Source organism: Ammodytes marinus, assembly GCF_949987685.1.
Source record: "Ammodytes marinus genome assembly, chromosome: 3".
NCBI classification, from domain to species: domain Eukaryota; kingdom Metazoa; phylum Chordata; class Actinopteri; order Uranoscopiformes; family Ammodytidae; genus Ammodytes; species Ammodytes marinus.
The window spans coordinates 23331984-23355201 of record NC_137232.1 but is presented as its reverse complement, the minus strand read 5'-3'; the positions used below and the strand labels follow the sequence as shown (position 1 = coordinate 23355201).

Genomic DNA, 23218 nt, shown 5'->3' with positions numbered 1-23218 from the left:
TCAAAGTCTTAACCGCACCATTCTTCAGGCCCACAAACAGTGGGCTGCTCCCAACGCAATGCCTGGGAATTGGACCCGGACAACAACAGAAAATATGAAACAATAGGTTACTTATTAAAAATCTGACTGATGAGATTTCATTATCAGCAACCAAATGACTCTCTATGGGGGAGGATTTCCATTACCCTGTCACTAAAACAAATAAATTAAGAAACCTAATGTGTCTTCTGCTTGCTGTCTGGGATTGTTGCTGCTAATGAGATATTTTGGTGATATGACGAAGAGAAGTTAAAAGCCATTCAAACTGCCCAGAGCCATGCAGTCAGATGTATTGCTCCACTTCTTACACAGAAAGCCAGACAGCCAACTTAAGTTATTAAAAAGGCTGCGGGCTGGGTGGTTAGGAAAAACTTTTAAGACTGTATCGATTAGAGGGCGCGCTGACAGCTTCTGATGTTAGCCCTGGAAATGCATCAAGTAGCTAATGAGCAGCTATTAGGCCCATCGATTTGCTGATTTCAATTGATAGCTAGCAGGCCAAAGCTGCATGTCAATATTTGCATAACTAATACCCTGCAGCTTTAGACATTGAAAAATGAGACCTCAATGAGTGAGGGAGGCAGGAAGGAAAGAAAGAAAGACATTAAATAGAGAGAAGTAGACAAGGATAATGAGAGCAGAAAAATACAGATTAGCAACCCCGGAGAAATGAGAAAGGAGACGGACAAATAGAGAAACACCTGAACTATCAAAACAAATCCAAATGTTGAGCTAAAGTGCAGGGCCTATCCTTTCCTACGCACAGATCTGCAGGCCGTCTTTAAGGTACATAACCTACAATGGTGGCATTGCAACAACTCCAAGATGTGACGTTGTGATGCTGATGGCTGCCTGACGCCTGTGACTGCCTGGCGGGGGGGTCAACGGGTCACACAAAGAGAAAAGGAAAAATTCTGACAAGGCACAGAGCCAGATGTCTTGAGTGTGTCCCCTGAGGAGCGAGAGGCACATGTATGTATGTGTTTGTAAGTGCGTGTGGCGAGCAGGGAGAGATGACCAAAGACAGAGCAGGTGGCTAAGCCTAGTCTAATGTGCCTTCCCACGAGACCACACACACATAATGCGGTAAATGCGCACAGTCAGTCGTATTACCTCCAACCCCCCCCCCCCCCAGTCTCTCCATAAAAAAAGCCACATGTCTCCATAACCCTTGTCTACAAACAATGCACCTTCAACCACACACACACAGGCCCAGTGATTCCCCCTGCGGTGCTCACCTTGTTATCGTATAGTGTCAACTGGTCTCTGTGGAGTTTGCCTTCCTGACGCCTCCTTCACTGTCATCAGGGTCCCTGTCACACATCGCTCAGTTGCCTTCCTTTTAAACCTCTTATATTAATTGCCAGGCCTATACGTTCTCTGTTTTTTCTATGCGGGGATATATCATATATAAATTGCATTCTTTGGATAAAATGGCCATGTTAGCCTTAAGAGCATTATTTGACCTTAGCATATTAGCATGTGGTATGTTTATGTTTTATCTATTTGGCATCAGGAAATGAAGAGCAGCTGGTGACTGAGTGGCAAAACGCACACGCTCCCTTCTAGTGTCTCGGAGTGATAGCGATCTTCCCCACTCTCCAGTCAATAAAGGTTGGGATGATAAATTAAAGACCCAAACAACCCGCTAATGACAGGACGACACGGCAGCCACGCGCCACGGTAGCCACGGTATCTCCTTCCCACATCAGACTCCACGCTCATCCCCCCCCACCCCCCCACCCCAAACGTTTCTCTCCTCTGTCATGAAACCCCACTCTGCTCATCTGTGCTGAGTCCCTCTTCTCAACTGACCCCGGTTCAGCAACTCTACAGTATTTTCTCTCCCCATTTGTACGGGGGCAATTCTGCTACTACAATTAAATGCTTGTGTTTGGCCTCTTTGTGTCTGCAGACATAATGACATCAAAGGGGAGGGAAACAGATTGGCCCCAGTCTACCTTTCCATCCATCCATCCATCCATCCATCCATCCATCCATCCATCCATCCATCCATCCATCCAGCCAACATGCACAGTATCTTAAGCCACAGACTATTTATAATAAAAGATTATGCATGGAATTGTTTGATTGTTTGAAACCGCACTGCCTTATACAAATAGTTGCTAAATTATTTGGTTGCTCACGTACCTGTCACGCAATCCTCAGAAATGACTAAGTAGACTTCGATGAGACAGAATTTTGGGGGAGAAATGATGCAACTGCATGCTTCATTCCCGCTTTCAAATACTGGTAACATGCAGTATTTACGTGTGATTGGCTCAGATGGAAAATTTAACATCCATCAGGGATGACATGTTTATTGTTGCCCTGTTGACATTGTAGCTACCACTACCAGGGGTATAAATAATGCATTCATTGCTAAAAACAAGGGGTCCACCTTTTTCGGGGGAAACTAGTGCAAACAAAGTTTAAAAGCATCTACTGTATATTTACTGCATATAAGAAAGCTATTTATCTGAAATCCTAGCTAAGGCCTGACTGCTCCTGCTGACCCGACTGCATGGTGCTAACTGCAAACATAAGAGGGCTAACCAAAACCAGGTGGGTGTGTTTCTCGCGCTGTGTGTGTGTGTGTGTGTGTGTGTGTGTGTGTGTGTGTGTGTGTGTGTGTGTGTGTTCATGTCAGGGAGAGAAAGAGAGCAGTATGAGTGTTCGCCGATGTCCTGTGTCTGGGCAGCGTCACAGAATCTCATTAAATAGTGAAGCTTTCACAGGCTGAGTGGTGAGATCTTCAAGATCACAGGAGACTGGTGGCATTTCTAACATTTTGTATTACATTTTGTTTTCTTATATTCCTCTCAAATTCTCAAGAGCAGTAAAAAGTTCTGCTGTGTTAACCTTGTTATTTCGAGGCTAAAATTTAAGATGGTGTCAGTATGCAAGTCCATTACTTAAGAACTGAAGGAAGCTTTTGCTGTGACAGGAACACGTACCTTAAACTCATCTCTCCCTTTCCTTTTCAGTTCAGCAAGCTGGAGTGCAATAATAGCCTGTCTGTCCGTGAGACTCAAGGAGCTCTTTATTAAGCACAGTGCTGTTTTAGTGTGATTAGAATAGCCCTGCCCTTTACCAGAAGTAACATGCATTTGACTGCATTCACTTTATGTCAAACTAGGCCGTGTGCGTGCGGGCGTGCATTTGTGCGTGCGTGCGTGTGTGTGAGTGAGTTTGTGTGCGTGTGTGTGCAGGAAAAAGTGCATCGGTCTCCATTTTTCGATTCCCGGACTGGTCAGCAGCTCTTTTATGAACATCTCTATAATTAAAGAAACACCACGCAACTAATTACTTAATTGGAGCAAGGTCCTTAAATAGAAAATGATGTAATCTGAATCCAGGAAACGGGGCTTGATTTTCACATACACTATTACACGGACGTCAACACAAACACGCGCACCTCATGACCTACAGTCTTCTTGACGTGTAGCCATCAAGCAACCAACTCTTTCCCCTTAGTGGGGATGTAATTGATTCTCCCTTTCACTCTGCTGGCTCTTGACATGTTGTGTGTGTGTGTGTGTGTGTGTGTGTGTGTGTGTGTGTGTGTGTGTGTGTGTGTGTGTGTGTGTGTGTGTGTGTGTGTGTGTGTGTGTGTTGGCGTAGAGGAAAGGGGACAGAGAGGCAGAAAGTCTTCTGATTGTGTGGTCTCCTACAAACTAAATTAGTAAAGGTCATGGCCGTGTGTGTGTGCGCGAGTGTGTCTGAGTAGTAATTAATTAGGCCAATGCCCCCCACTTCCTCTTCTTCTGACCTCAGTTGTAGACTAATAACCTTGGCAGTGGCACTGTTTAATATATTACACTCGTTTTCTTCTGATGCATTCCGCCTTATTGGGGCGAATCACGCAAAATGACAAAGCAAGAGTGACATCATTATTTACATATAAATCCCAAAACTCCTCAATGTAAATTATTTTCCGTCAGGGCCTAAATGATAGGAAAGAAATGCATGAGTAGTTGTGTGACTCTCACGTCCAGTCAGTCCTGATATGTCGGCTTTCTGTCAGCAGCACTATTGTGTGAGAGGGGGAGTATCCCTTTTCCTTCTGCGGCCTGATAATGTGTGTGCACATGTATTGGTGCACTGCTCCATGCAGCAACCCTTACCCACGAAATTCTGTCTGTCACCCAACTATGCCAAACTTGCGTCATATCATGACAAAACGTATCACTAAAACACACAACTCTCCCAAAACACACTCACATACACATTGGACACTGTCACACAAAGTCTCATTTTAAATCATTCCCAAAGATCACACAGGAAAATATTACTCCCCTCTAAACCATGCACACACTCTTAAGTGACCTGTGATGTCTAATGACAAAGCTTGCAGGGGCCACCACATGGCCACAGCCACCCAGGATGCCAGCACTTTGACCTGCAACAGGCTGCGGGTGTGTCTAATCATCACAGGAGTCTGACCACCCTGTTAGACTGCACCACGTACACTACTGCTGTGTATGATCATGTCCAGACACACGCAGGTGTGTGAGAGTGAGTTTGAGTGTGTGTGTGTGTGGGTGTGTGTGTTTGGAAGCCACTTTTATGGAATGTTTTCAGTGAGAGCCAAACTACCGTCTACCTTCTTGACTATGCCTGAAATGGTAATACTGATTATTTAGCAAGCAATTTATTTAATAATAAAATCATATAAATAAAAATTACATTTGAACTATTATTAGCAAAAATGTACTTGAAAAAGGTCAATAACTAACAAATAATGTATAACTAAGAGTAGACCTTGCCAACAAAGATTTATTTCTTTCAGGTTCTAAACTAAAATGTCTAAATTAAATCGAGACAGATTTTCACATTCAAAATCTTTTTTTATAAAGCTATATCCTGAACCTAAAACGATTGGACACGGAATCTGGAAACTACATCAGCCTGGTGACTCACTCTAGGTTTGCTGAGCTTTACACTGGCCCGACCAGTAGCAGGTTAATTGATAAGGGTGACCTAAGAAACGATTACCAATCACGGGGGGTAAAAGGGTGCTGTCAATCATCTGGTCCACTTGACCTGAGTGAACACAGGTCTGTAGCTTTGCATGGTCAATAATCTGTGTAATCTAGGGCTATGCCAGAATTACCTAGGGCTGCAAATCAGTCAAACTTGCAATTCCAAATATATCCTTATAGAAAATGATCACACTATAGAAGTGACAGGCGCACACACACCGGGCAGCATCATCATCATCCCATTACCCCGGGACAACAAAGGGTCAGGGCAGGGTTAGCAGAATTCGGCATGCGCCCCCCCAGAACAGGAGGTCACCTTATCACCTCACTGAGCCATATCCGAGGGAGAGAGCGGGGGGAGCGAGAGGTGGGGGAGGGGAAGGGTTAAAAAAAAATCAACTTTAAATTTGCAGTGATGAAAAATCAATAAAGCGGTAATTGCTTGGCTTATCACCGTGCAATGAAACAAATTGGGAGGAGAAGGAAGGCAAGGAGAGGGCTGGCGTCCGTGCAGCACACCAGGGTTTTTGTTTTGGCGTGTGGAGCTCAGCATAGCAAGAGAGAAAGAGAGAGATGGAGAGAGAGAGAGAGAGAGATGGAGAGAGGGAGAGGGAGAGAGAGAGAGAGATAGTGAGGGAGGGGAGGAGGAGAGGAGTTTGGGCTTCAGTGGGCCAAAGCAAGGAAAAAAGGTATCTTCGTGATAATTAAATCTTCTCACACTGATTTTCTGCCAAATTTATTTCCCAGGGGACCATAACTCTGATTCAGTGCTTACAAGCCTTGCATAACTAATCATTTCAACGTGGGGGGAACCGCAAACCTGAATGAATAGGGAGGAGAGTGGAGAAATATAGAAAAAAAAGAGAGAGAGAGATGGCGAGACTGAATCCGTGGCCTATTCTTGTCTATATCAATCATTATTTCGGCAGGACAAAAATCGTAAAAAAAAATAACTGTGGGACGTTCTTCTGTAACATTCTGTTTAAAGGTGTCTGTTTAAAGTGAAGGTGTAATTGATTGTCAATGTGCCCCCTTTTTACACGTATCTATAGTGCAGCTATACAGGCTGCAAAAACATCCTTTAATTCCTGGAACAAATAGAAGCCATAAAAGCCAATGAAGTGTCTGCTCAATATTTCCCTGACGGTCCCCGGCATGATTGTGTTGAACATAATAACACAACAAATAAGGCCATTTATCTAAAGTAATGACAGGAGATGAGGCTAACCTCGCGAATCAATACTGAATCGATAGAAACCAGATTTTCTTACATCAAAATCACAGAGACAGATATGCCTCCAGTGCAGAGTGCACAGGAGCAATACACAGCCTCCCCAGAGTCCTACGGTAGATCATATAGCCAGTGGAAAGAGACACAGCTTTATAAAAAGTACAATGCTCTCCCACGAGAGAGGATGCTGAGAACTATAATTATAGCTTGGTACAACTCATACACTCTCTCCTTTATTGAATCTTCATGTTTTAGTTAATGTGATGAGATCATGGACACCAGATCACCCGTGTTTACCAGCAGATGAATTTCACTGCTTGTCCTTCAAGTGGCAGCCACGTAGCTGCTTGGCGAGGTAGCGTGGCACGCCACACCATGGCCCCCGGTAATTAAAACATTTAAAGCAGAGCCAGCCCCCCCTGTGCTCCCGGGGTGTGATATGGGGGTCACGCGCCTGTAGATTCTAATTTGCGCACCATTTGTATTCATGACAGGCCCGTGCTAAATATTTAACAGCAGCCCGGCAGGAGTTTTGTATTGTTAGGCTTTCCAGGTCAAATAATTTGATTTCAAGGCAGATTACATTAAGCGTCAATGTCCAAGCCACCACTCTCACTTGCCTCTCATTTCCTGTCTTTTATTACAGCCGAGATAGGGCCACAACTGAAGGGACATGGGCTTTGGATTATACAAGAGCTTGTTATCCGCGGATTAGTTATTATTTTCAATTAGAAAAAGGGATCACATCATTTATTATGGACACACACACAGACACACACAACGGTATTGCACGCTGAGCGGAAATTTTAGCTGACTGACAAATTGTTTAGCAGAGCATGTAATCACACCTAACAAGAGAAATATTACTTCAAACAAATGATGGAGAGGGCACATGCACCCCAATGATATTTCACTTTTACTGATTGCCTCTGACCGAGGCATCCTACAGTTGTTAAGGATGTGTGTTCTCACTCTCTCGTTTTTTTTCTATATGTCGAGCAAGTAAGTAAGGCAAGAAACCGAATCCCGCCATCTTGTGTCTCAGGCTGAGGCCCTGTGGTGATTGACAACAGGGCTAGTTAAACGGTGATGAGGCGTTAATGGATGCTAGGTCGAGGAAGTGAGAGGTGGGGGGAGAGCTGAATATTTAATGGTCATATAATTCCTGAACACAGACACACACGGACAGTACACACACACCAACCCATGACCTGTCCTACACACCGCGTAATTAGGGAAACAGTCCTTTCGTTTAACTGCCAAAAGAGCAAACCGTAGGTATATATTCCCCTAATGATATGGGTTAAAGAGCTATTATACGTCTCATTAAAATATATGATCTCCCAATCTGGTGGTGGTTTGAGGTAATGGGGACAGATCAGCATAAGGGCGAAAAATACCATCCGCAGGCTATAGGCTAGCGCCCAACCCACATCTACATAATTCTGTGAGTCGGTGAGTGGTTTCAGAATGAAAAAATACATTTCTGTCTCCGCCTGATGAACGACACACACAGGACCCACATTTTCCCTGGACGACAGTAAGTTTAGGGACTTTTGAAGCGGCATGTGAGTGTTTGGGAATGAATTGGGGTCAAGCATGAGACTGTGCAAGCTCTTAATGAAGCCTAATGGGGCTCAGATTGACAATGAACAACACACCTGTGACATCTGACTCAGTTACTGCTGTAATACGTTCGCAACAAACACTTATGTCATCTCTGCTTCTCGTCACATCCCTTTATTTCTCGCCCGTCAAACTTAATCGTTCCCACTTGGACTCCAACAAAAACCAACATGTATACATTTACAATTGAACAGTTCACGTTGTATTTGAGTATCTGTATGTATTTAAGTATCTGACACTATTCTGCAAAAGGAGCTATGAATAAAAAAATACATACAACAAACAAACAATAAAAGGCCTACTATTGGGCCTAATCGATCGGGCTTGAAGCACTACTTGGATCTGACAGTAATTAAAGACAAAGTAGGTTTTCCGGATGCACAGGTAGTTGTAAAAGGGTCCACAACAAAGTACATGGATTCCTAAGTTTGGTAAGAGATTCATATTGGCAGTATTTTGATATATTTGGTTCATTGTGCAGCCCTACATTCAGCACTACCACACACAGTGACTCCTTCAGTAAAGTGCAAGCTGACAGTACGGTCCACATAAACAGTCTGTGTTACGCTGGCTGGCAGTCAGTCCGTCTTATTATAGCAGGACGCACTATGTTAGCTAAAAGCCTCCTGGGCACACAAACAACATCTCTCAGCTTTAATAGCCTAAACAAGGCATGCAACTGACAAAAGACTCATCCTCCCCTCTCATTCTCACACTCTTTCATATCACATGTTTCTTTCTTTAACCGCTAGCATCATCTGGCTGCCCTTAGCCAGAGAGCCAAACACTCCTTTTAAGTGAAAACTACTTTGTTAACTGAAGACCACGGGGTCAGTTATTGATCCTCTGGTTTCTCCCTCTCGGTAAACCCTGCTGATAAAACCCCCTCTCTCCCTCTCTCGCAGGGCTCCACAGTATGCGGCCACAGTTCGCTACAATGATAGCGTGCATATCATAGCATGAATCAGATCTCTGTGGTTCCGATTAGGGCTAAACCAACTGTAACACGTTGCCAGTCTAGGATGTGAATCTATTTATGAACGAGGAGTGTAGGTGGTAGTGCTCTTCAACTTCTCCCCTCCATTCTGTTTAAAGCTTTTCTCATTTCAGTTGACTTAGCAGTTCAAGTGTAAACTTTCTAGTTGTGTTGACCTCTAAGAGGCCCTGCGGGACGAATAAGGAGACCCCTGATGTTCTGCTGTTTAGCAGCAGCGGTGGCCCACCTCCTCCATTTTAGTTTTGCTGGGAGGAAGGGCAGGAGGAGGATAGAGCTGGCCGACCTAGCTTGTGTATGTATTCATGTCTATACTCACGACGAACGGTGCCACTGGCTTCTCTCACCTTTCTGATCTCACTTCATGTGTCACCGTGCCGGGGAAAAATAAAACGATCGCCCTCGAAGGCACCGCCTGCACAGCACGCTGTACTGCAGCGCTCCGCCACACAATCAAGCGCAACACCTCATTTCACACAGAAGGAACAGTTTGAGAGAAGGATGAGAGAGCTTTGAGCAAAGGGGAGAAAGAGTCAACTGATTCCAAAAAAGAGGCAAACAGCGCTGTGTGAACTGAGCTTAAGAAAGCCGTTTGACTGGGAGCCTAGCTCTATTGCCCAAAGCAAGGCACTTAGTCACCACTTTGGCAATGCTTCCACATAGAGTACAGAGAGGCCGCAGAAAGAGACATAGTAGGACAGACACAGAGGTGAAAGTAATTGATGCAGACAAATGGAGGTAGAGGAAGAAAGAGAGTTTGTGTGACAAAAAGTAGAAGGAGGGGAGGAAGAGACAGAGTGCAAAGATGGAGAAAAATGTATAATACTAATGTGAGAATGGTGGCTGAAAAAAATACACAAAACAAAACTGGGTGCCATAGAGAGAAGGAGGGAAGAAGATTCTTCCTGGAACTGGGGGGGTGTGGGGGGGGGGGGAAGCAAGAGTGCAGGGCTAATTAGTTTCTGATGGCTGGACTTTCATTTGGCTAAAAGGTCAGCTAACTTTAAAGGTCACACTGCCATGCCTGCTTGATGCAAAAATGACACAATAAGAGTGCAGAGATGGAGAATCCAGCCAAATACAAAAAGGACACACACCCTAGAACAAATTATGATTATACCACACACCCATGCACTTAATGTCCATAATTTTACTGTTATCTTGCCAACAACTCTAATTATACATGTCTGTAAAATTTTAAGGTCTATGGTTTTCTTTTTTTTAGTTTTCCTTTGTGACTGCATTGTCAATTTAGAACTGTTACAAGTGTTTTTGGTATGGGTGGTATAAGTCCACGCATTTGATCTGTGACAGACACAAGCACACACACATATAACTCACCATCGTCTAGTTTCTTCCGGGACTCCTCCTCTCTCTTCGCTACTTTAAGCTTCAGCACCTCGTCCGTCTTAGCTGAAAAGTAAGAGAGCAGACGGCACAGTTAGGAGCAAAGCAGAGCTTCGGGTACCCCTACTATTTTTTTATTGAAAATACTTTCGGTATTAAAAACAAAATATTATTGTTAAATATTACGAGATAAATAAATAAAAACTAATAAACAAATGATACCTCTTAATTTAAATTTGCTGCACCCATTAAAAAAAATACACATCTGTAAGCAAAAAGGGTTCATTCCTTTTGAGGATACTGTGTTTTCAAACAAACTGATAGTCATCACAGAGAAAGCAGAGAATTATCATAGAACACATAAATTGGATCAACGACTAGCGTACGAGAAAACAAAAAAATATGAATCACGTCTCTTTCTTTTTTTTTTTTTTTCATCCTTTCCCTATACCAGGCAGGAGCAGCACCTTTTCTCTGCTGTTCCTTCACACCCCTGTAAAAGTCAGCGCGTTCTTTCCTGCGAGGTGTTTATCGTCTCGGCATAATGAAAAGCTTAAGAGAAAGTGAGGCGGCGGGAGTAAACACTCGTCAGGGCATTTTACGCATCTCTCATCATGAGCCCGTGTTGTCTCTGCGTCCCTTTTCCCGCCACCTTTCCCCCCTTGAATAATCAAGATGTTAAGCCACATTAAAAAATATAATGCCGTGTATGGCAGGACTATCAATACTGCCTCTAAATTAATTACATTTCCGTTGCGGCGCATCATTTATTTTGCAGCGTTAGGGCCTCGGCGGAGCCATTTGCCTTTATTGCTATCTCACTTGGTTGATGAGTGAGCTATGTAAAATTGAGTCTCCAATATCATTACACTTAATGAGTTTAAACTTTTTAGGGAAACAAAAAGAGAGAGGAAGAGAGAGGGAAACAGAAGAGGAGAGCAAGGAGATGAGATGAGAGTTCTGCACTGTTTTCTAGAGGTTTAACACAACATGAGAGTGGGTGTAAGTGTTTGTGAGCACTTACAGAATGTTTGTGTTAGGGCACAGCTGTGAGTGTCCCATAGTGGTTTATTGCACCACTGGAGACGCCGGCGCGTAACATGTGTGTTTGGTGTACTCTCCTCTTTATGTGTCAGATTGTGCGTTATTGCGCTGAGAGCAAATATGTCACATACAAATACAAAACATCCAATCTGTGTGTGTGTGTGTGTGTGTGTGTGTGTGTGTGTCCGTGTGATTGGATGCAGGAGGCCATGGGTTGTGCAAGTCTCTCTGTGACTGCGCTGCTGTTTTTGTTCAGTAATTGGCGTAGACAAAGGAGCCGTCACACCGCTGTTATGGCTGGTTAAGTCTGGAGGTTCCGCATCTTTACTAACAATGACTCTACATGGTTGAGTGAACCCTCCTCTACCTCCCTTAGCTCGGGTGTGTGTGTGTGTGTGTGTGTGTGTGTGTGTGTGTGTGTGGACGTGGACAGATGTGCATTTGTGTGTGTGTGTTTTTTTTTGTTGGTGGGTGTTAGTGAACTTGTCTCTGTGTTCTTCAGCACCCACTCTGCTCGGGGCGACCGAGAGGCAGGTATGAAACAGAGAGGTACTGGTGGTGCGATGGAGCGGGAGGGAGACGGGGGGGGGGGGGGAAAGGGGAAAAGGGAGATGGCTGATAGATGGGGGCTATGTAGGAAAAAGGAGGAACTGACAGTGAGGGAGAGACACAAACAAGCAGAAGAGAGAGAGAGAAAAAAGCCTTGCCTGCGTGCACACAAACAAGCGCACGTAAACAACGGGAGTGATTTGTCGCCTCTTTTTGTTTGCATGTTTATCCTCCACCTCTATCCCTTCATCCCTCCCCCAACAGGTTCTCTTATCCCGGCACTCTCTCTCTCTCTCTTCTCTCATTCTGTTTTGCCCTCTCCCACCCCTCCCAGTTTATATGCTTTCTCTTCCTTCTCTTGCTCATCTCTCCAGTACACTGTGCCTGGGGGCGATAGCAGCAAATCAAACTGTTTATCCATCTCTCATCAGAGCCTCACGGGGCTCCTGCCCCCTCAAAACAATGGAAGTAGGTCTGAGCACTGAGCCAGGGATAGGATTTAATTACATCAATAAGGAGCTCCGCTTAAAAAAAAAAGAAAAGAAAAAAAAAAAAAGATAAACTAAAATGTGAAAATTACAGCAACACACTTAATGCACCATCATGAAAAGCCTGTTAACATTACAGCTGTATAAAGCATGTCAAAAGATTGAAGCCCCACAGCTGTACCCGTCCAGAAATATAGGCGCGCGTGTGTGTGTGTGTGTGTGTGTGTGTTCAGAGGTCGCTTATTGGAAGTATATTTCTTGGCAACTTAGTGGCTCCAGTTCATTGTAGGATAATTCCGTGATGGACTTTTATTAGAGCGGGTAATAAACGGCCCAGTGTTGGGGAGAGGAGAGGCCTTTCACTTCATTTAGACTTCGTTCAGTCTTGGCTGCAGGGGCGGAGGGGAAAGAGGAGGGATGGCAGCAGCGCGGAAGGGGCGGGGAGCATCAGCAAAATGGCATTGTGATTATGAGTGTAATTGCAGCTCAGGGGCCCAGGGGCCATGTAGCTCTGATGGCGCTAGGAGAGGTTTTTATGCACGGCAACAGAGAGGAAGAAAAAGTGAGAAAGAGAGAGAACGCGGGAGAGTGGGAGGGAGAGAGGCAGGCTGCCAGAATGTTTGCAACTCATTTTTCTTTCCTATTTTTTTTAACAGAATTTCCTTTTCTATCTCTTTTGTCCTCCATTCTTTTTTCAGTTTTCACTTCCCCAACATCCTCCTTCACTTCACTCCCCTCCCCTCTCTCTCTCTCCTCTCCTGTCCTCCTTCCTTGGCAGGATTAGCTGGGTCTCGTTAGAGGGGAAATGTAATAATGCTCCCACCAGGTGGAATCGGGCCCGCTCCATTATCAGCCCGGAGATGGATGGGCCGTGTAGGGCCGGCGGGGGCCACGCGCGCACGCAATTTAGATTCAATAAACTGGCAAAGCAAGACCCCCAATCTGATTTATCTCTTACACGCTGCCAATGCTTGCTGCCACGACGCTGATTCCCTATTACCACTCAGAGGAGGACTATTCATTGGATGTAAGGCACAACAGTCAGAGAGGCTTGCAGGGGCCCCCGGGACCGCGGCAAAACAGATACAGCAGAGGGTTAATACGTTTACGCACAGATAAGCAATTAAATCTAAGGCTGAGGTGAGTTATAGAGTTATTAAGGAGGGATTGGGAGTGTGTGTGTGTGTGTGTGGGGGGGGGGGGGGCAGAGGGTGAGAAAAAGAAGGAGAGAGATGTTATTCAACAGAGGAGTGTAGTAGCTTGGGCCCTAGGCCGGGTACAGTACGTATTAGAAGTGTGAGAGGCTATCATATTATGGAGTTCGTGAGGTGAGAGAACAACAGAAGAGCAGCAGTCTGCCCACGTTGTTCAATAAACTCGATACAAGACTTTATAACTAGCGATGCTGAAGACAGAGGTCAGCACAACAGTTATGCATTTTGTCTGTATGAGTTTATGAGTGAGTACTGTATACACTATTAGAAAGTGCTTGATTTCAGGTCTAAATGTAAGCGGGTGTGTGTTGGCGTAATAGGCATATGCACTGTATACCTGACTGAGTATGCAGAACATCACGTTTGACTGTGTGTGCATTTGTGCATGCGTTGGGAGAGAGCCACAGTGATGTTAGCAGTATTGGTAGTGGTGGGTGTCATTCCGTCCAGCCGCCAATCAAAGTGAATCTGAATGTCAGCGGGAGAGGAGGCGTGATAAATCAGCCTCACACCCAACGACAAACAGAATATTAGAGGCAGCGCAGCGCCATTGGAAAAGTGTCCCTTCCAATCAGCAGAGCACTTTACAGTGCAGCCCGGCAGCAGGGCCCTCCAACCGCCACTGAATACCAGAGAGACGAGGGATGGGGAAATATATAAATATAAATAAAATAAATAAATAAGAGACAGGCAGACAGGTCTGAAGGCACACTGACGAACAACAGCCTTGACAGGATAAAGACGAGACAAAGAAACATTAGAACAACAATTGAGCTGGTGGACAGACAGGTAGGCACGCTAACGGATATATAACAGGCCTGACTGGCAAGAAGACAAGACAGAGACAGGTGGGTAGACAGACAGAAAGCTGCTGGGTGGGCATACACACTGACAAATGGATAGTCTTACAGAACAATATATTGTTGCAACAACAATATCAAAATGTATACAGTGGCCATGGGCCCTGTGTAAAGGATTGACAAAGTGATAATACCATCACACTTTTCCCTAAAGGATGCTAACCTGAACTTCACATTACATGTACAGAAAACATGGAATTATGGATGAAAACTTCATTGAAGTGCAGTGATTAATTGACTCGGTAACTGTAAGAAACTTCAGCAGTTACTATATAACTGGCCTAATCAAAGATATTCCAATGCAATTTATTTTCCAATGTCGGCCCTAGTGGACAATCAAACCTAAAACATTAAACTTTAAAGTTCAATAACTCTCTGCTTAAAGCATCTCTACTGCCCCACTGCTATGTTTTGTGTTCCAAAAGGAACTGTATATCATAGAACAAGGATGAGAATTCACAGTAAAAAAGGCACCATTGAGGTAAGGCAATTGTAAATGTAACACTGATATGGGGGAGGAAGTTTTTTTCTGGCTGAACAGTTGCATGCTTTTTAAATGGTACTTTATCGTCAAGTACCATATGAATAAGTTCAAATCTACTCTATGAAAACCACTGCATTTAACTGATGAATTTTTTAATTTCACCTGACCAGGGTGTCTTAACAAAAAAATGTGTTACTTACTCAGAGAGGCAGAAAAAGGCTTTCTTTGAGCTTCTTTTTCTGATTTAAGGTGTAAAAATGTAACCATGAGACAGAAACTATAATGCATATCTGAGGGAGCAGCGTGACAATATCTACAGATGGTGTACAGGTGTAGAGGTTAAATGGATCACAGGAAGAAGCAGGCATCCCAAGCAACCACTAGGTGGCAGAGCACACAGACAACACAAGCTCGAGGATCTAGCCAGACCTTGCGTGTGTGTGTGCGTGTGTGTGTGTGTGTGTGTGTAAATGCAGGTGCCTGTGTGTTTTGTACAGGACCCTCTATCAAAACCAGCTCATCTAGATGTATTAGCTCTAAAGCATGATTTGACACGGGACAAATCACAGATTTCACCTGCATCCTGATTGGATGGGCAGACATGAAGAGATACAGCATGAAGAAAGCATTTCAATATTTAGCAGCAGAATGCATAAAACTCTTCAAAGGGCAAGCCTGCTTTACAGTATTAATGTTTGACATTGTGCAACTTATGTCGGGCCTGAAAATAACCCTCTCCTGACAACAGTAAAGAAACGTTCAAACAATCAGATTGTCTCCGTCGTGAGCGCATGATTGTGGTGCTGTGTGTGAAAATAATACGGATACATAACACAGAGTGAATTCCTTCAGGCAGGAAATCAGGGGGACCTGAACTTGACTGATCATTATCGCAGGCTGTCCTCTGCATTTGTCATCGGGCTGACTTAACGCCACCCATGAAATATTTACAAACTAAACAATTAGGGAGAGATATCTTACAAAATCAATAAATTATTCATTGCCAATCGTCTGAAAAGCTTTTGTTTTGTTTCACAGCTATATTCTGATGCTGGGAGGGAGGGAGGGAGGGAGGGCTGCATCAATTAGGGCTTGTACTCCTGTGGTGTTATGGATGCTTCAGAGAGGAATGATTGCCTAAATGAAGGAGCCAGATGCAAACTGCCAGTACCGCATGCTGACACCGCTGTGGCAGATGAGCTTGACAAAAACTAGACTGACACTAGCTAATCCTCTAAAGTATGTTATACATTGCTACATATTTGGATCATTCACCCAAAAAGTATGCTTCCCCTACCGACACTTGATGCATCAGAACCAACCTCCAGAACTCAGGAGCCTTGCTTTTTACGCAACATTTGTTCGATTAATTTTTGTAAAACAGCCTCCCAAATCGCTAGACACCTGCGCTCCATGTTTGCATTTGGCTTTTCAGTGATCATGCTGAGATTGCATCTGTCAAACTCAAAGGGGTGAAGAATTTAGAAAGAGATTTATCTTCTTATTTAAAAGGAAATACAGGAGGTAAGTCTGTCCAGAGTTCCTTTCTTCTGCAAACTATACAAACACAGACTTAAACAGAGACTCAAAATTAATATTTCATAGAAAAGTATCCCAACATTCGGTTGAAAGGATGAAAATACAGTCAAGTGCGAAAGTTTGTGAACCCCTTGAACATTTTGGAATTTTATTTATTGTAACCATCATTAATTCATTTTTATCAATACCAGTATTTTTTATATGAAATAACAGATGTTTGTTTATCAATTCAACATTTTTCTTTTCCAGAAATCAATTGTTAAAACAGATAAAACAAATTATTTGACGAATGTTGTATGTGCAAAAGTTTGTGAACCCTGAGCTGCATTGCTTAAATGGAGCAGGTAAACACAATCAGATGGGCCAAATTGAGTCATGAAATGGACCAATGTAGTGAGAGATCTTTAGGGAAGAAATTGGGCGGCACTAGATACAACAGAGATAAAACCAGGTCAGTTTAGGCTCACCAAAGTGAACCCATACAGGTCAGACATGCTAAAAGGGGAAACAATCTCAGAGGATCTCAGGAATAGAGTTGTGATGCTGCACATTTGTCTGGGGACAGCTATAAATTATTTAAAAAAAAGTTTGAGCTCCATCGGTCCACCGTGAGGCAAATCATCTACAAATGAAGAGCTTTAAGAGTGACTGAACATCTGCCTAGAAGTGGACTTCCTTCAAAAATATCCACAAGCGCCACAAGATAAGTGATTTTTCAGTTAAAAGCCAACCCAAACATTACATCTGGTGATTTGCAGACCTCTCTTGCAGCATCTGGGACAGATGTGCATGGTTCCACAATAAGAAGAAAACTCAGTCAACATGGCTTTCATGGGATGGTTGCTGAAGAAGCCTCTGCTCTCAAAAAAGAACAAAACTGCTTGTCACAACTTTGCCAGAGAGCACCTGGAGATACCTGAAGTCTTATTCTGTGGACAGATTAGTCAAAAATTGAACTGTTTGGTCATAACCAAAACCGCCATGTTTGGGCAAAAACGCAATTCTGCCTACCACCTAGAGAACCTTCTCCCAAGTGAATAATGGTGGTTTCAAATTGTCTGCAAATCTCCAGGTGTAATGTTTGGGTTGGCTTTTACCTGAAAAATCACTTTTCTTGTGGCGCTTGAGGATATTTTTGAAGGAAGTCCACTTCTAGGCAGATGTTAAGTCACTCTTAAAGCTCTCCATTTGTAGATGATTTGCCTCACGGTGGACCGATTGAGCTCAAATTTTTTTTTATGAATTTATAACTGTCCCCAGACAAATGTGTAACATCAAAACTCTATTCCTGAGATCCTCTGAGATTTGTTTCCCTTTTAGCATGTCTGACCTGTATGGGTTCACTTTGGTGAGCCTAAACTGACCTGGTTTTATCTCTGTTTTATCTAGTGCCGCCCAATTTCTTTCCTAAAGATCTCTCATTACATTGGTCTATTTCATCAACCAATTTGGCCAACCTGATTGTGTTTACCTTGCTCGATTTAAGCAATGCAGCTCAGGGTTCACAAACTTTTGCACATACAACATTCGTCAAATAATTTGTTTTATCTGTTTTAACAATTGATTTCTGGAAAATAAAAATGTTGAATTGATAAACAAACATCTGTTATTTCATATAAAAAATACTGGTATTGATAAAAATGAATTAATAATGGTTAAAATAAATAAAATTCCAAAAGGCTCAAGGGGTTCACAAACTTTCGCACTTGACTGTATATTTGTCCCTAGCGACTATACAGGCCACTTCTATAGATTTAAGATCACAGGGAGGAACTTTTTGCAAATGTAATAATGTGGACGGATCTATTTCAAACCAAAAAGGAGCGACATTTTTCATAATAGTTTTAGGTAAGTGTGAAGGAGAATAAGGAAGATCAGTAATAATCCACAGCAATACGTTCCACACCCCCTAAGCACCACAAACAATATTGACTTCCAGACAACGTAGTTGAGTCTGGGCTCTTATTTCCTTTGGGCACAACCTTGCACAGGAGGTCTGGGGGGCGGGGGGGGGGGGGGGGGGGGGGGGGTTGAGAACAGCAAGTTTAATGTGGGGAACGCAAAGCAAACAAGCAGCTGAGCAGCAGTGGGGTGTTAGTGATGCATATGTGGGTGGCTCGGGCCCCAGCACCCAAAGCTGCCCTTTAGACCCAAGGGCGAAAGTGTTGCTCCCTTTACTCTGAGCCTGCACCAGTTTGGCTCAGGGACGGAGGGCCCCAGACCCAGAGTGGAGAACTGCAGACCAAAAAGAGATGGGGAGGAGCAGAGGCCTCCAGCGGTCAGGGAGATCAGAGAGGGGAGGGTTACTCAGAGGACCGCACACTGCCATAGGCTGCGCACACACACACACATGCATAGAAACACACCTGAGAAACACACACACGGATGTCCAAATAGTCACAGAAGAGCACTACGTACACACACACACAAATGCAAGGAAACACGCCTTGGGGTGAAAGTATACAACAAAGCCTCTATAATGTAACCACCAGGTCAAACAAAGTTCAACCTTGAAACCTCACTATGGAAATATCATGTTAATTGGCCAATGCTCCATGCCTTTTAGGGCTTACAGTATATATTAAAGCATTACATTACTGTGGTGTCTGTGTTAGCAGTAAAGTTATTTTATTGGTTTAGTAGGGTGTGTGGGTGGGGGTGGGGGGGGGGGGGGTTGGGATGGGATTGGCGTGCCTTTTAGATAAATATAAAAAGTTCTGTCAGGAGAACTTGACTGAGATGAGCCGGTAAGTGCTTAACAGCGGTCTTTAGAGGGCAATCAGACCAAATCCATAATGCAGGGATCAAACGGTAAAATATTAAGCATCCCGGGGCCTCTGAATGACACCTCACCCTCAACTTCAACCCTGTCATGTCCTCACATGCCACGGCCTCTTTCTTATGCCTCTCCAGATTTCTTTTCTTTTGCATCTTCTTCTATCGTTTAATCTATGATTTTTTTTTTTGCACCCAGCGCCAGCCCGTTTACAGACAAAGTAAGAACCTATTCAATTTCTTAGTAATGCTAAGAATAGGTTCAACCCGCATTTGGCCATTCATGCCATGCTATACCCGTCACAGGTTAAAATGTAATTAAATTGTTATTTCCTATGTTCTTGGAGAAAATATTCATCTTATCTTGTTTTGTGAAATAATAATACCAATAATATAGATTTGTAGTCATATAAAGTGATGGGGGCACAAAGACATAGAAGGTAGGGTGTGAGGGAGTGTTTTGTTACATTTTATGACTGGAGGAAGCCGCCTGATAGGAACTAAAGCTTAGAAGAAGTGTTACAAAAGACAAACATCAGGTCACACATCATTCAAATGGCGGCTGCTACAACACATCTATTTCTACCAAATTGGAGATCAAATTGTGTTTCCTTCATTCATCTGTAATAATAGGAATAATATGTCTGAAAGGATTAAGGCATCTTTTGGCCAACCCCTGCAGTATTTCATCCCAATCTGAGAAAACTGACCATTTTCATTCACCATTCAAAAGTACTATTATACAAATCAGCACAACATTCCTTTTTTAATTATCATTTTTGGTTTGAAATTAAAGTATAATTAAGAAAGAAGGCTGCATATTTCCTCATTATGTTACAGCAAAGTTGCTCAAATATTAGGCCACAATAACTTCACTCAAAATGTGGGATTCTGGTTAAGAACGAGTTGTACATGTGCTGCAATTTTACGTGCAAAAATAAGCTCAACTAGTGTGTCTGTGTGTGTGTGTGTGTGTTTTTATATCTGTTCATTTATTCCAGTGTGAATGCACTTGAGGAGAATAGGCTGTGGTTCCCCTGCTGAAAAGCCTGTTGGATGCCATTGTGATGGCACACCACTGACTGTGTCTCTCTCATGTGTGTGTGTGTGTGTGTGTGTGTGTGTGTGTGTGTGTGTGTGTGTGTGTGTGTGTGTGTGTGGTGGGTGAGATGGGACTTAGTCCATCAGGACCCCCGCACATGAAAGGTAAACTGGAGCCGCTAATCGCAGTGCTGACATAAGGAGGTTCAGAAGGGCGGCCACTTAGAAAAGAAAAGGCAGGAGAGCCGGGACCCTGGCAGCGTCAATAGGGCTCAGCACAACTGACCACATTACAGGGACAAGCACACGCTGCCGAATAGACACACAGACTTGGTGGTCTCGGCTCGTCCCTGCCTGCTTCTTGGTGTGTGGACTTCTTCACGGATGGTGGGTTTGAGCGTATGAGTGTGAGCGCACAAGTATTCATGTGCATTTAATACGTCCCCGCAAGACTGTGTTCATTTTCTACTTCTACATCTTTTAACTAAATTCTGTCGAGAGACACAGCCTTTGCCAACAACATATTTGAATAAAGTGTTTGATTTATTTTCTTTCTTGAAGACAAAAAAAAAAATGAATAAGTGGTTGAACTACACACTCTGGGGGGATAAAGGTGACTCACGCCAGCCTGATAAGAGAGGTTCAGCTGGACTTCAAATGCAGGTGAGAGTGAGAATAAATAAATAAAGCAAAGCGTTTGCAAAATGAATACAAGTTCAGGGTAATATTTGGCAATTAAGGCTAAAATGATGAAGAAAAACAGAAAGACTATACATGAGAGAGAGAAGGAGAGTGGACTTTGGGAGAAGGGTGAATGGGGGAGACGGGGAGTCAGCCTGAAGCAGAAGCACATGGGAAGAGAAAGAGCGAGTGAGATTGGACAAATGACAGCCCCCTCCCCCCCCTTAAAGGTATTGTTGTGCGCTCCCCCTCCCCTTCCCCACTTTCTCATCTCTTAATGCTTATTTTCATCACTTTGCTTAAAATATTGATAATCAATTAGTACTACGTCTGTTTTGCTACAGAATCAGTGTCACGGTCTATCACTCGTGTCAGAGCCAATTCGCCCGCTCATTCAAAGTTCATCTTTTTTCCTTGGCGGGCTCTGTGCCTTTTTGGAGGGAGTCATTACGCGGGGAACATAGCCCGGGGTGCAATCACCTATTCTCTTTCATTACTGGGGAGATGGAGAAGGTGAGAGAGATTATTAGAACTTTGGAATGATCACAAAGCTCCACGCCGCCTGTCAGATCCCCCCTACGTGTAATTCATCTGGCCCTCGCTACACCCCCCCTCCCCCCCCCCCCCCTTGTCCCCCCCAGTCCCTCTTCACCATTCCTCCCCCCTACCACCCCCGCCTCAGCCAGGGGTTTGGACACAGACATTATTCATGAACATCTGCAGCGCGCTGAATATTCCACAGCCCTTTCCGCCGCGATGAAAAGGGAGCTGCCCCTTTGACTTGGAAAATTAACATGCCGGCACAGAGATTATGGACGCCGCCGCCCGTTTCATTCCAAGTCGAGCAGGGCCATGCCGAGCTGATGGAAAACGGGGGCTGGACAGTGGCAAGGAAGGGCAGAATAAATGGGACAGGAAATTATTTGATTTCAAAGTGCTGAATGCGACCGTGGTGCAGGTGCACAAAACAAACAAACCGTCACCGATACAAGCCACTCTGGAATCAAGACATTTCTGGTATAGAGCTGTGATATGGTTGCATCAGTGGTAGACTACCAGCTCTCTGTAGTCACTTCTGACATAATCACTGCAATCAAGGGCTCTGATTAATATGAGAAAGGGCAGCACTAAACCAGTTCTTAGACTCCAAAATGATAATGAAATTACATTTATAGTAGGCTAGCAACTAGCTATTTTTTTTAATAATTATCTTTCACGTCATCTAAAAACTACTTTTTTCGATTCATCAATTTGTCTATGAAATGTCAGGAAAAACGTTATAGTTTACCATGATTTTCTGAACCATGAACTCTCACATTTTAGAAGCTGGAAGCAGCAATCCTTTGGTATTTCTACTTACAAAAAAATTATTGTTGGATTATCTAAATAGTTGCAGACCAGTTTTTACAGCTTCAATTCAAAAGACTGGCGGTGAACCTGGAGCAGAGCTTAAGTGTTTCCTCGTAAACAGATTATTGCACCCTCTTCACCTCTATGTATCTCTTACTTTCATTCTCTACTGGGTGATTCTACATGAAAGAGCAGCCAAAGAATGGAGACTATCCCTTGCTCACACCAGGGGCACAACTGCTGGAGAAAAGCCAAGCCCTCCCCCTCTTTCACATGTTTATTTGTGCTGTCCCTCACCCTCCCTGTCCCTAGTGAAGCATCAAGTGCAACTATCATGTGATTCAATTGTATGTTGTTTGCGACTACATAAATGCCAATATACACGTAGAACATTAAATGACATGAATAAAAATGAGGCCATTATTTTCCTAGTTTTTTTATAATGGCCGATGAAAAATTAGGCTTTAAACTGTGCCTCTGAAAGAAGAGATAGCAAGAGGAACCAACAGGGTTTAAGACTCTCATAATGGTGTGGTATTAGATGCTTTTAATTCAACTTTAATTTTCCAAGTTCAACCTCACCACAGTAATTGCATGTACGTGTGGATGTTTTGCTGGCTGTGTCCCATGTGGCATTAAAAGCTATATTAGTATACTTTATAGCGTAAACAACAGGAAGGAAATGTGTGCAGCCCAATACATTTATAATCCAAGTTGTAATTATGCCCCTTTACTGAAAACTGTATTCAATGGTTTGTAGTTTACAGGGGATATTACATTCCCAAATGAATAAGGATATATGGATATGGATAATATGGATGTGCATTTCAATTGAATGAAAATAAAGACGTGTGCTATTATTCACTCCCTCATGATAAAAACTAGGGAATTGCCTTCTTGAAAATAAGTTAAATTGACTGACAAATACGTTCAAAGAAGCCTCTTCCAATTATCACAACTGTAGGCAGTCA

General features: G+C 43.4%; 1 protein-coding gene across 1 annotated transcript in view; it reads right to left on the bottom strand.

Moving 5' to 3' along the window:
- rsrc1 (arginine/serine-rich coiled-coil 1) overlaps positions 1–23218 on the bottom strand; it is a 128693-nt gene that overhangs the window by 13979 nt on the left and 91496 nt on the right. Inside the window, exon 7 of the mRNA XM_080025034.1 lies at positions 10217–10288. Within this exon, the coding sequence (XP_079881160.1) occupies positions 10217–10288 (72 nt within the window). The remainder of the gene's footprint in view (positions 1–10216; positions 10289–23218) is intronic.